This window comes from Xenopus laevis, chromosome 3L (genome assembly GCF_017654675.1).
Source record: "Xenopus laevis strain J_2021 chromosome 3L, Xenopus_laevis_v10.1, whole genome shotgun sequence".
NCBI classification, from domain to species: Eukaryota; Metazoa; Chordata; class Amphibia; order Anura; family Pipidae; genus Xenopus; species Xenopus laevis.
In genome coordinates this window covers 84166783-84181429 of record NC_054375.1, presented here as the reverse complement: position 1 = coordinate 84181429, position 14647 = coordinate 84166783, and the positions used below count along the sequence as shown (strand labels likewise).

The 14647-nt window shown below is 36.4% G+C and overlaps 1 protein-coding gene across 1 annotated transcript in view; it reads left to right on the top strand.

Moving 5' to 3' along the window:
- gsap.L (gamma-secretase activating protein L homeolog) overlaps nt 1-14647 on the top strand; it is a 52307-nt gene that overhangs the window by 13730 nt on the left and 23930 nt on the right. Inside the window, exons 7-17 of the mRNA XM_018252688.2 lie at nt 25-94; nt 1638-1687; nt 2162-2266; nt 3288-3347; nt 3497-3540; nt 6005-6093; nt 8482-8559; nt 9887-9964; nt 11931-12023; nt 12269-12489; nt 13072-13141. Coding sequence (XP_018108177.1) covers nt 25-94; nt 1638-1687; nt 2162-2266; nt 3288-3347; nt 3497-3540; nt 6005-6093; nt 8482-8559; nt 9887-9964; nt 11931-12023; nt 12269-12489; nt 13072-13141 — 958 coding nt within the window. The remainder of the gene's footprint in view (nt 1-24; nt 95-1637; nt 1688-2161; nt 2267-3287; nt 3348-3496; nt 3541-6004; nt 6094-8481; nt 8560-9886; nt 9965-11930; nt 12024-12268; nt 12490-13071; nt 13142-14647) is intronic.

Here is a 14647-nt window from a genome sequence, read left to right as displayed (position 1 = left end):
GGTTGCTTTTGTAATTGTCTTTAGTTCTTATATCCAACTGAAGAGGTTTGTCCATTTCCTGAAAGTCATCTTTTGCTGGTTTCAAAAGAGAAGTGTGAGTATGGTTCTTGACTTCTTCATTATTTTCATTTAATACAATCCTCTGTTGTAGACAACAGATGTCTGTGTATATGTTATATTACTGTTCTCCTCATGATTGTGTTGTTGAATCTTATAATGATCAGAAAAACATGTATAACAATTTAACTCTAATAGATCCCTCTATTAGAATCCCTCTGCCTCCTAGTAAAAGAAAGTACAGGTATGGGATCCGTTATCAGGAAACCCGTTATCCAGAATGCTCCGAATTACGGAAAGGCCGTCTTCCATACACTCCATTTTATCAAAATAATCCAGATTTTTAAAAATGATTTCCTTTTTATCTGTAATAATAAAACTGTACCTTGTGCTTGATCCCAACTAAGATATAATTAATCCTTATTGGAAGCAAACCCAGTCTATTGGGTTTATTTAAAGTTTAAACGATATTTTGTAGACTTATGTTATGAAGATCCAGGATACAGAAAGATCCGTTATCTGGAAAACTCCAGGTCCCGAGAAATCTGGGTAATGGGTCCTATACTTGTATACTTATTATTTGGGGGTACATTGGTAAGCAGCTAAATCTCCTAATTATACATTTGTACAGGACAGCATAGATTTTACTGAGTTGGTAACAGAACTGAGAGAGTAGACAGCTGACATACTAGAATTGGGCATGGAAGGGCTCTTAAAGTAACAGTAACACCAAAAAAAGAAAGTAATGAAAATATCCGGTAGGGGCAAATTTATCAAGGGTCGAATTTCGTATTCATGTGAGTTGTTTAAAACTCCCATAAACTTGTAAAGCGACTAATCAAAATTTATTATAAAATTAGAATTTTTTAAACTCGGGTAAATAGGAACGACGAGAAAATTTGAATTGAATGTCAGGAATGCTGCAAACAACTACAAATTGATCCCAGGATGTCTTCCATAGGCTAAAACAGCAATTTGGCAGGTTTAAGGTGGCAAATAGTAGCATTCAAGTTCTTAAAGGGCCAGTGTATGATAAATCGAAATCAAAATTAAATTTAAAATCAAATTTACATTTTTCAAAAAAACTCTAATCGAATTTTAACAAATTTCAGAGTTTTGGCCATAAAAATTCAAAAATTCAAGATTTTAAAATTTTAACTGATGTTTTTTTTTACTTCAATAAATTTTATACACAGACCTTTCTTCATTACAGTCACATAATGTATTTCAAATCATACAAGAATCTCTATAAATTGTAGCTGGATATATGCAATATGAATTTGTATTTAAAGAAATAATTATTGTTTCTATATTTATATAATTCCAAATAATTCAATTACAGCTTTTGACAACCCTATATTCTGGTATTGAATTGTGTGCTGGTCATATCGCTCATATATATATATATATATATATATATATATATATATATATATATATATATATATATATATATATACCCAGCTCATATCCCATTTCTATGCAAGCCCCAAACAATGCAGAAATGAAATGTTTACATGAAATTGTTGTGTTAATTTTGTAAACTGATTTTTTTTTTCCTTTCTCATTAATTTGAGCAGATATTGAACAGTTCCATATAATACTTACGGTTGAAGGTGACAATAGTGTGGTACGTATTATTGTACCTGAAATGCGGGTGGAAGGTAATAGTGTCACAACTACATAATGCCATAAGAACTGTGATTTATTTTTATATGTGGAAGACCTTTTCATGTTTTATGTTTCTATGAGCATCATGGGAAAACTGTGGTTTCACAACCAATTTAATGAAGGTTTGTGATGGCTAAGCCTCCCCAAATCATCACCAAATAACTTCCTACCTTGTGTACTGGGGTTATTCAACATGACATTAACACTGTAGTTACACTGGGGTATATTATGTATGGAATTAGCAGCCTGCCTTTTATTTTATTTATGTTACTGGCACTGTTACTGGCACTGTATTTTATCTTGTCAGGTGTTCTAGGGTATTATTAATGGCCCTGGATACTATAAAGTAATCATTGTAGAGCATGTCTCTAATTAGTCTCCCCCAAACACAAAACTCACCCTCTGAATATCCGTTCTTTATTTTATCTTGCAGGTTATTAAAAAGTCCAACCAGCTTCCAAGGGACAGAATAGCAGAAGATTTTGTATGGGTTCAGTGGGATATGTTAGATCAGAGACTTTTTTACATCATTCCTAAGGTGGGTATATTTCCTAATATGTTTTTATTATCTGTAGTATTTTGCTATTCCTTGCTGCTTGGCCACCCAAATCTCCACCAGCATACACGGGAATATTAAAGTCACCTAATATAATGGATGGGGTGTCAGATGAAAGTACATAAAGAAGCCAAACAGCAAAGAGGTTGGTCCAGGAGGTCCATATACCACAGCAATACAAAGTGATACGGGATAAAAGAGCCTAATGCAGTGAGCCTCAAATGAGGAAAATGAGAAGGAACAGGTGGAAGAACTTTACAGCAGGAGAGAGAAGTATTCCCTTTTTTTTTAACATTTGAAGCTCATGCCACATTTGTTTGCAGGTGGACTCATGGCTTAGGTTAGGACAATAGAGGATCTCCAGTTCTGTGAATTACACCCATCAGCTCTGCATTAATTATCAGGTGCAGCTAATTCCAATGACCTTCCAGCAGAGATCCCTTCTATAAACCCTGACCTGGTTTCTTACTTTGCCAGTTCCTAGGTGCACATACCTGCTAGTCACCCTGCTGTGTAGGCAACCCTGAACCTGATTCACCGAGAACCTATTCTGTTTTCTGAACCAAGGCTTGGCAAGTCCTTGGACCTTGCATCATCATCATTTATTTATATAGCGCTGTCAAGCATGACTCTGGACTTTGTTTACCCTTTGATTTATTCCTGCTGATCCAGTAAGCTTTGTGTGTAAGCATCCTTCCTGCCTTTAAGACAAAAATAAAGACCGCTTCAGCTCACCGAACCTCCCCTCCTCCAGGTGCTCAGTTGACAGTGTCCCCACTGTAGGTACATATAACTTAGACAGGCAGACAGCACTTCTGGAATGGGGTTTATTAGGGTTGCTGCTGTTAGAAACCTAACGCGTTTTGGGAATGTATCCCTTAATCATAGGCTCCTTCCTGCCTTTATATATTTTGGCCTGGCAGGTGAAAACACAGGAAATTTTATGTATATTATAATATATATTACTAGTAAGGTATATTATTTTTTTCCCCTTTTATTTCAGCATTCAAGTTGTGTCCTGCATTGTATCCAGTTTTATCATGAAGATCATTTCAAAATAATTGTACGTAATCATGCTTTCTTTCACCATATAAATGTCCTGTCAAAAGTATAGTCACAGTTCATAATATTTTAATTTGTTTGCTTCTAATTACCAAATATAATAATTTCTGGGCTGCCCAAAATCTAACATGATGTTTTTATGTTTTTTAGTTTGAAGTTTCTCTTGAGTTAATTTTTACTAACCAAGCAATACGGTAAGTGGTTTATAACTGACTATAGCAGTAAATTTGGTAATGTCAAACACAGGTGTCTTTAAATTATTCTAGTTTAGTTTTAGTACAGTTACGTTTCTGAATAATTGAGTGAGAACAAAGATTAAGGCAGTTTTTTTGCATAAATAAATTTAATATATTTAGAGTTTGTGTGTGACACAAAGGAGTGGTTTGCATGTCTCCGCCCATTTTTGGCATCTAGGCAGTGCTGTGTGTATGGCATGAGACAAGTAAATACCTTCTGATTCCAGACAGCATCACTTTGCATATAATTGCTAGCTAAGGGCTTTATGGCTCCTTTCAGCCCTTCTCACCCTAATCAGATTTGGCTCCCCATTTTGCAACTCTCCAAGTCCTACCTCTCAGAAGCCATGTTCCAATATCTTGCACTGATGAGTTCGAAGCAGGCTGTCTGCAAGTTTGGATATATGGCTCTGAACCACTAGGCTGTATCTGTGCTATAAACCAGCGGTTCGGGTTGCATAGTTGGCCAAAGGGACACAAAGGAGTGATTTGCATGTCTCCGCCTATGATGCCTTATCGGAGAGTCAAAACTCTCATTTTTGGTATTTAGGCAGTGCTGTGTGTATGGCATGAGACAAGTAAATACCTTCTGATTCCAGAAGGCATCACTTTGTGTGACTAATTAAAATATAATTTTTTAAAATATAATTCAAGTGCAGGCAAAACATATTTATAAGTTCTTATGCACATAAAATCTAAATCCTCACATAAAAAAATACAAATGTATCCATTGCTTTGTAAAACATGTCCCACTTTTTTCTAACTGGTGCTGTGACTTACTCTGTACAAATACCTTCACAACGGATTCACAAGGGACTGTCATACTTAAAGGAATTGTTCAATATAACAATAATAACTGGGTAAATAGGCTGTGCCTATATTGAAAAATGTTTTCAATATTGTTAGAGAAAAATGTAATCTATAAAGGCTGGAGTGACTGGATATCTAACCGAACATTGCTATCTGCTTTGCAGCTCTCTTGGTTTCCACTGATTGTTTACCAGGCAGTCTTGAGAGGGGACCACATGGGTCATAACTGTTTGCTTTTGAATCTGACATACATGCTGAGGATCAATTGCAAATTCTTTGAACAGTTATGTCCCATGTGGCCCCCCTTAAAATCGCTGACTAACTCAGAGTTAGAGAGCTGAAAAGCAGTTGTGTTATGTTAGACATCCAGTCATTCCAGCCATTTTTGTCTAACTAACTATATTAGAAACGTGTTTTATTTTAGCCTATCTATTTACCCAGTTTGTATTTTTACACTGAACTGTTCCTTTAAATTAGTATAGTGTTGTTATTTTATAGAGGCTGGTAAAGGAAGAGAAATGCATTTTTTTTCATAAAATATGTATGTTCATTATTTATTATACTAAATCAGGATATTCATTTAGTACTGAAATGATGTGTTTGAGAAAACTCATATTATGTTAAAAGCATACCTTTCCATATATTTTACAGTATATATCTTTATATTTTTATTAAACAGCAAGAGAGATGACAAAGTCATTGGGAGTACATACAGTAAGGCAGATTAAGAGCTAAGAAGAACTCAATCATTAGTCAACGCCAGGCCAAACCTCAAAACTGGGTGTTAGCAATAATACTGACCAGAATATGGGGCCTGTCAATCAGTTTTCATGTTGAGGAAAAAAAAGTGACAAAAATGCCAGCAAGTGTTTCTCTTAGATGCTATCTTAGAAAAAAAAACATACATCAAAATATTCCTTTGTGTGTTTTTCTTTAGAAAATAAGTTGCACACCAGCAAGAATCACATTATTCTATTCATTTTAATGGGGCTAAAAACCATGCATGTTTTAATGAACTGGGGAAATAAATAAAGTTGTTAGAGACTATTCCCATTGACTTCTATTCAACCTCGCCAGCTTTTCCTTTCAAGGTTTTTTTCATTAATAAATACAGACCATTTTGAAGTTCTGAAAAGTATTCTCAAGTATATTTGCGTTCAAGTTTTTTCTTGAATCATCAAAAAAACTAAAACTCAATTTTTGATTAATTGGCACCTGAGTTAAATGTCGGATATTAAAAATAAAACCGAATTACTTCACTGATACAGGGGAAATAGCAACGATACTGAACCATTAATATTCTAGTGACTAAGCAGACAGTATCACTTTGCATGGCCATCTTTATTGTCTTGAAATATAATTTGGTATGAATGACGAAAGTCTGTAATACTGATATAAAAAGTAGAGTTTATTTTAAATTTCTGCCAAATATGCATTTATACAAATATAATGGCGATTAAAGAAGCCATGTAAACTTTTATCGGGAGGGGTATTTTGAAACATAGCCAAATGGACAATGAATTAGAATGGATTATGCCACATACTTATGTCCTTGCTGGGAAATTAGCAGCTCATTGTAGTACTAATATTTAATATCATGTCTTATTTTCAGTTTGATCAATTTGGGATATGACCCTAATGAAGTGAAAGAGCAAGGAAGTTCTACATCTGTAAACTTACAGGTGTTTACAGATAAAACAGGTATTTTGTAAAAAAAAAATTTTTATTTTGCATATTATATTGAGCATGGTTTTATAGGCTCCAGAAAATAGATCTGCTATTCAGAATGTTAATGGTATAATTTAAACCTTAAATAAACCCAAAATGATTGTTTTGCCTCAAATACGGATTAACTATATCTTAGTTGGGATCAAGTACAATGTTCCGTTTTATTACTACAGAGAAAAAGGAAATAATTTAAAAAAAAATGTAATTATTTACTTAAAATGAAAGCTTTGGTAGATGACCTTCCTGTAATTTGGAGCTTTCTGCATAACAGGTTTCCAAATAATGGATCCTATGCATGAACTCGCCCCCTGCAGGAAGTAGTATCTTTCTCCATTTGAGGAAGTGAAGGGCTTTCTTTACAGAAATATATTTCACAAATTTAGTGGGTTTATGTCAGTAATTTTGTGATTAATAGTTAGTATTGCTATTAAAGAAAATATCTAATCACAAAACCACAGATGTCTCTATCTTCAAATGAAAATATTATTCTTTCCCTTGCAATTCTAGAAATGTTGGCAGATGGTGGCTCCATCCATTACTATGCATAGGGACCAAAGGACACCAATAACAAAGATATCCACTTTTTTTTAATAATACACACAAGAAAGAGGCTATGAAAATATGTCCAACATTGATCTTATTTGTACCAAGCCTAGGGTTGCCAACTCACCAGTCCTGATCCGGACAGCCCGTTTTTTTGTTTTTTTTTAAGAACTGCCCGGGTCAAAACTGCCTGCCCGGTTTTCCAAATTAGGAACAGTTTACCATGCATTTTCAAGCCATTTGCACAATCGTGGATTGTAACTCTGTGTGGATTAAAAAAAAGGTGGTTTTCTTCTTGAAAAATTCTGGGGATACACTTCCTATTGACTTCTATGGTATCTTAACAGATTTAGGTGGCCTGATTTAAATGTACTTCCACATAGCTAGTTTATTCATAAATGATTCAAAATCAGGGCCCTGACTGCAAGTTTGCATTTGAGAAATGGTCTACTTTAGTGTCAGTAAATTGCCTCTCATACTGCTTTACAAATATTTCCCCCATTGCTAACACCAGCCTGCCATTTCCAGATGGCTGCTGTCGTAGGCCATGTAAGAGACCTGCCAGCACTTGGCACTGTGCACTATATGATGTCAGCCAGTTCCCATCTAGTGGACAGCTTAGCAGCTAGGCAGATCTGAAATGCTATTTCAGTTCATCTTTTCAGGGTGTGAGGGCAGAGCTGTGTTTTTCTACTCACATCATACTTTCCTTCTGGGAAAAGACCATTTAAGATAACTCCCACTACTCATTTTAAGGCAGATCATATAGGATCTATGTGAAGCACCAATGCTATTTTAAACTATTTTAGTTTAAGCCATATTTATTATTTAGAATTACAGCACCTCTATTATGAGGATGAATTAAGAGAAGGAAAGGAAAGATATAACATGAGGGTGATCTTTTAAAAATAGTGTGTGCGTGTGTTCCTTTTAAGTCTTTAGTTTCCACTGACTATAAATTGTATGTTTAATGAAGATGTCCTTAAAGGAGACATATTTGAAAAAAACACTCCAATCTTGTACAGGGCCAGGTTTACATAGTGGGTGCCCCTAGGCCTGCCACCACTCAGTGGTCCAAAGCACTGGGGATTGGTGTGTGGGAATTTAAAAAAACATTCAATTCTCCTACATATCCCCAGTGCTTCGCAACCAATGTGGATGTGGCTGGGCGGAATACCACCCCTAAAATCCTGCTGCCCTAGGCCGGGGCCTTTGTTGCCTTTCTTCAAATCTGGTCCTGTCATGTAGGCAGTAATTAATAATATATGGTACTGGTTTTACTTTTGACCAAAACTTAATGTTGTCTTTAAAAGTGACCCCTTTATTGGAGCTCTGCTATAGATCTGCTACAGTCCCTATCCGTGTTTCAAATGAGGTGTGGTCATGTCCTAACCGTCCCCTGCAGTCGCACAAACAAAGACAGGCTTCAGTTCCCCATCAGGTCAGCCTAGCTTCTAGTTGGTTCCTATCCTACAGTGCAGTATGCAGAGTGCCGCTGGGTCCCTGCACAGCCTGGGAAAGGAGGCATCAGGAAGTGGAACACTTGGGCGGGACCAGTAGGGTTTTTGCAGAAATGTTATATAACTGCCAGAGACACTACTTTTTGTTTAAGCTCAATCCCTCTATATTTAAAAGAGTATAATGCACTGGCACATTCTTGTTCTTTGCACAATATGTCTCCTTTAAGTTAGTATAATTTTAACTACCTGTTAGCTACCTTTTTAGCCTTTTGTTAATAATATTTAAGAGCCAATGCTGTAATAAATGGAGAATAGCTCATTATATTCAGTAATTTCAGTAAATTTGATTGCATTCTAGGAGGCCTATGCTTGTTTTATCTCCAGCCTTTCAAAGATGCAAAGGAGGTGAAATACATGGTTGTCTTTTTACACAGAGGTAATAATAGTATATTGTTATTGAATGTTCATGCATTTTGTTTGTGCCTTGACAAATTCATTCTAGTTAATTTCTCTGTCCCGTCTATTGTAGAATACTATATGCTGCATTTTCTAAGTGTAGGTAAGAAATCACTGGCACTCCCCCCTTTGAGTGCCAGTGATTTCTTACCTACTTGCAGTTGGAGGGTGCTGATCCCTTAGTCTCCGTGCACTGGGCAATCAACACGTAGGCCAGGGAGTGCGAGAGGAGCTTCTATTCTAATGCATTTTCTAAGTGTGCCTTAGCTCGCTATATGAATAATTCTTATTCATGCTGTAGGTATGTTTTTTTTCTGATATTCACTATACTGTATTTGTCTTATTCTACTGGTTCTGAACCATCAAGCAACCTTTGAATTACCAGTTATGTTTATCACATTTTACCAGTAACATACCAATAGTAGGTGGTGCTTACTGGTTGAATAGTTTACAAAACCATATAGGAAATTTATTGAGGATACTGTGAGTTAAAAGCTGATCCATATGTAATTAGCAAAAAAGAAACATTTTAAAACCACAATTATGCAGAACAAAATTCAAACAAAAAAGAAGGGTTCCCTCCCCTAGTGTAATGTGTTTAAGAAATGAATTCCATAAAATGAGTTCTACTTACAAGATTAAAATAAAATTCACTTATAACTCAATGTATCTGCATTGCCTGATACATTTTCATCATCACAATGACATGCCTCCCAACTGTCCCATTTTTAGAGGGACAGTCCCTCTTTTGACAGTTCAACCTGCAGTCCCTCATTTGTACTGGAAAGTCCTGTTTTTCTCTGCACTGAACAGCCAGAAAAAAAACAAAGTTTCTAACTTAATTTGCTTTTGGCAGAGAGCCCAGAACAGCCACAACAGAAGATTAGATATATTTGTAACAATTCAAATGTATCTAGATAAGCAATATAGATAAGCAAATAAGTAATTGTAACAATATAAGATAACAGGTCCTGTGGGAAAAGTTAGATTCACAGCTTAAAGGGCAATTCACCTTCATTAGCAAAACTGTAATAACTAAAAAAAACACAGAAATATGTTCAAACTTTTATAAACTGCGAAATTTTGTAAAATGAACATGGTAATTAGTGCATGATTTTTATTGAATATAGTTTTTTAAACACATTAAAACACATTGTTAATGTCGGTGACCAGGTAAGGGTTAAATCAGGGTAGCTCATGAAAATGTTTTGTTAGTTGACATCTGAACTAGTTATTGATGCACTTTATCAGTCTCCAAAGCATTAAGGGTTTTCTCATGCAGTCTAATCTTTTTTTGCTTTCTTTAGGTTGTAGTAAGACCTTTAAAGTTGCATTATCAGTTAAAGAGATGAAACAGCTAAAGAGAATTTCTTTTATAAATCTTGGTAAGATTTATTTTCTAAACATTGACTGAAAAAGTAGTAATTTGTGTTATTATAAGTCTGCTAAAGCAATGGTGACATTCTGTTTACTAAAGAGAGACAACCTGAATGTACCTATTTTCGCTATGGATTTGCCTAATGGAAAACAAAGAAATTGTGTGTGTATATGTATATAACATGGTGAAGAAAAACGGCACCTGTGTCTTGTTTTATCCAAAATAAGACATAGAATATGGGCTGCAAATGTGGGCTGCACCCAGTCGTGCCATTTTTGTTATTCACGTGATCTGGCATGCTTTTAGTCTTCCCATGTTTTACACAGTAGAGTACTCTAGTTTACAAGCACCTGTGCTAAAGATGTTCAAAATGTGATGTAATGACTTGTAGAACCTTTTCATTGCCTGATTGTCTCAATTATTAGTCATAGGCGGCAGGAATGTTTTTTTCTTTGGGGGGGGCGCCGCCGGTGAAGGGGGTTTAGACGGCAGTAAAATTAGACCACACTGACCTTTGTAGGCCACACCCTTTAATTCCCACCACTTTCAATTTTATTTTTAAAGATTAGATTTTAAGGAGTATCATAGCAGCAGGCCACCCATTGCAGTAGGCCACTACATTGGAACCTCAAGCACATTATATAGGCAGTATTGACACCTAAGTACATTATACACTGAGAAGTCTGAACGGCAGTTACCCCTCGCACATTATCTTTTGAAAGCAGAGGGTTCAGACTACAGACCTTAAGCGCATTACAGAAAAGCATCAATTTTATATACCCTAATTTTAAAATTTTACATAGTTTTCCCACTGCTTTTGCTCTGGAATGTTTATTATTAGCGGTATTAGGAGATTTAAAATACTAAACATAGCATATTTTGCTACGGTTTTGTTCGTAAACAGTCATTTCCATTTAGCATACACCTTGTACAGCCAAGTACCAATCACTTATTGCTTTAGGTTGTGCATGTGTCAGATACGTCTTGCACATGCTGTTCTATAGTGTAACATAAATGCTGCAGCTTAACCCTCATCTAAAATACAGTAAATATTGTATTTTAAAATAAAATAAACTCCTGTGATTATATTTTGAGTACTTGAAAAAGTTTTTTTTCAACACATTTACCATTCACTTATTTTCTGGTCATTTATTCTACTTTTGCATTCCTTCTGTTTTTTACTTTGAAAGGATTGTTTGTGTTTTTTTTTTTTTAATTTCCTCCTATGCCACAGGTTTTAACAGTTTTATGTTAAGCCTTTTAGTTCTTTCTCTTCAATTTCATTTTTCTCTGTTCCCTTTTCGATGTCTTTCCTGTTGTGCTAACCATTTACTATTCATTCCTTTTTCTTTTTATGTTTTATACCTCCTTTCTTTTTTTACTCCCACTATCCACAACTTCCCATTTCTCCTGCTTCCTCCTTCTGAGTCCGTTTTTTTTCCCTATTTTATTCATTTCCTCCCCTATATTTTCTTCTCCGCATCCACTGCTTTTCACCTTTCTATCTCTTTCAATCTCTTCCACCCGATTGTTTTTCTAGTACCCCCATTTTCCTCCCCCTCTTATTAAAGTATTTATTATTATCAGTATTATTATACAGGTATGGGACCTGTTATCCAGAATGTTTGGGACCTGGGGTTTTCCGGATAATGGATCATTACGTAATTTGAATCTCCATACCTTTAGTCTACTAGAAAATCTATTAAACAAACCCAATAGACTGGGTTTGCCTCCAATAAGGATTAATGATATCTTTGTTAAACCTATTACAGAGATAAATTAAATGGTTTTTCAACATTTTAATGTATGGGAAATGGCCTTCCTGTAATCCGGAAATTTCTGAATAACGGGTATTTGGATAGTGGATCCCAGACCTGTATTTGATTTCTACTGGGCTAATAAGTATGTTTTCAGTTTCTATTTCTAACAAATGCATTTGGTTTATTTTGTGTTTTTTTCCTTTATTTTCACAGATGGTTATGTTGTTGTTTACTTGCCTGACCATTTTTTGCATTTGATAAACACGAAGCATCCTGATATGATGTGCTACCACTTGTTTTTGACAGGTAAGGCTATTTTCATGCCACTGTAGTAACCTACCCAGTGCTACATGCAGAATTGCCATAGGCTAGATTTGCTCCATGAAAACATACTCTGTGGCTGCATATTGTTTGATGTATTACTCTAGCACCTCCTCGTTTTTATATAGTAAAATGGGATAGTCATCATTTTTAGTTGCTTAGTTTTTTTGTGTTCGATTTAGAATGGGAATCCAGGAAGGATACATTCTATATATCATTTTTACTTTCAGATGCTGAGGCTAGAATAAAGGAGATATGCTGTGATTGTCCTGTGCAGTCTGTTCTTATTTCCTCAGTCATTGAGTACAGCAAGGGAATTCTCTTCTCAGTCAGCCTAAACCACTTGCTTCTTCTGAGATTTCTGTGGACTTGTAAAAGGGATTGTGAAAGGCTTGCAGTACTTCACTGTTTTCTTTTGCACCTGGATCAGAAGACACTATGGGAAACCGAGGTAATAGTCAGGAATTTCAAATTATGTTTATGTTTGTCGGGGGACCATAACCTGTACCTTAATTGCAAAATACATTAACTAAGGACCATGTTTAAAGGAGATGGAACTTCTGTTTGCACTTGTGGGTGCCAAATGTTAGGCACCCTGAAGTGATTGTATTGTCTTGCCAGAAACCCTGGGCCTATCGGCAGAAAACTGCACCAGTCAGGGGTTTTTCTAGCGAGCACCACGGAGAGATCTTCTTCCGTCTTCTTCTTTCTTCAAATTTCCCGGGGCAAACACATGCACAGTAGAATGCTGTTTAACTTTAGTTAAAGTTTGGCTTTTCATTCTACTGCACATGTGCAACCGCGCAAGGAAAGAGGAAGCAGGAAGAAGATCTCTCCATGGTGCTCACTGGTATAACCCTGGGCTGGTGCAGTTTTCTGCTGATAGGAAACAGGGGTTTCAGGTAAGTCAATACAACCACTTGGGGGTGACTAACATTTGGCACCCTCAAGTGCAAACAGACTAATTGGTGATTTGGTTCCACTTTTAATAATTATTGCAAAAACAAATGAATCCTATTGCTTTCCTTTACAGATTATTGAGTGGATATGTGAAAACCTCTCAGTATGCCAAATGTTTGATCCCATACAGGAGTTTATCATTGGTATGTATTTATATATGTATGTTGCTGCATTTACATACGTTAGAGTTTTATACACAGGGGATCCTGCTCGATTTGATGTCTGAGAAAATTATCACTATCTTTGTTATAGGTTGTGCAGTTGTGAAATTGATTTGGTATTTGAGCTGAACCACAAATTTAATTTAAAAAAACCAATAACACTTAAGTTTATATCACCTATGTGTTTTTTGTTTTTTTCTTCTCTGTTGGCAGCCACATCACATTCTAGTGAATTGGAAACAATTGGAAACTGCTGCTCCAGGGTATACTCAGTTTGACTTTAATGTGTACCATTGGAAATGTAATTGTGAATGTGCTCAAGCAATACCCACATAGAGAAAATGCTGCATTCCAAAGGGTAGCATTTACCTTTTCATGGAAAGCCACTGACTGTGGGTAAGGACCAGGGCTGAGCCAAGCCGTCCAAGCGCCCTAGGCAATTCTGCCGGGCCCACGCTGCCCCCCAAGCGCGAGCATGAATGTGTGCACACATGCCCATACAGAGCAGTGGAGTGAGGGGGGAGCGCGGCAGAGGGGAGGGGAGTGAACACTAACTAGGGGTAGGCAGATCCTTTAACGGATACCTGCCCAGTGCCACACTCCTAGGCAGGTGCCTCTTCTGCTTACCCCTAGTTCCAGCCCTGGTAAGGGCAGCCACACTTCTCCCTGAAAAAAACACCCTTAAAGGTCAAAGAAATGCTTTGAACAATTATGCCTAAAATGAAATGTTTCTGTCATCTGGCTGTGCAGACTCATCAGTATTTTTACATCTTTTTATTTAGAGCTGAGGGAGTTGGCTCACTTCCTATCCAATTGTCCCATCCCCTCTGCTCTGCCCTGGGTGACAAGCATACACAATGCTTCAAGCCAAGGCCTTTCATCAATTCACAGTAAGATAAATTAGCACATGGAGGAAATTCAGTACTGTTGCAACTCTCCCTATGATTAGATCCTGTGAAGGTCATAGTAAGAGTACAGCAGCAGACAGTGCTTGAGAAAGAGAGAACATCTTAGGGCAAAAGCTGTCAAAGCTTCATTTGTCCATTGTAAAGCTGAAGAGAGAGCACCTAGATGTTCCACATACTTTCTGTGGCAATATTCTGTTGACAGATAAAACAGAAGGTTTAGCTTTGTCACAGAAATGCTTTGTTTGAAGGAAAAAAGTCACCACATCACCACCAAAAAGAGCATCTGGATTTGGTACTCATTTGTTTGCTATCATACACAGTACACTCAATTAAGAGACCTTGCAGAATGTCAGTGTAGTAGTCAAACGGAATAATTGTGTGATGCAACAGAGCAATGACATAAAACATAGACCTAACTTTTGTTCTGTTGTAGAGTGCTGTACTGTGTTAGGCAACACAGAAGAAAAAAAATGTATTTGTGGTAACATTTATTGGCTAACTGATATATGTAAGAATGCAAGTTTAATTCTTTAACTAAACTTGGCATGACCCACAGAGAGCTGTTTATACAAGAAATCCC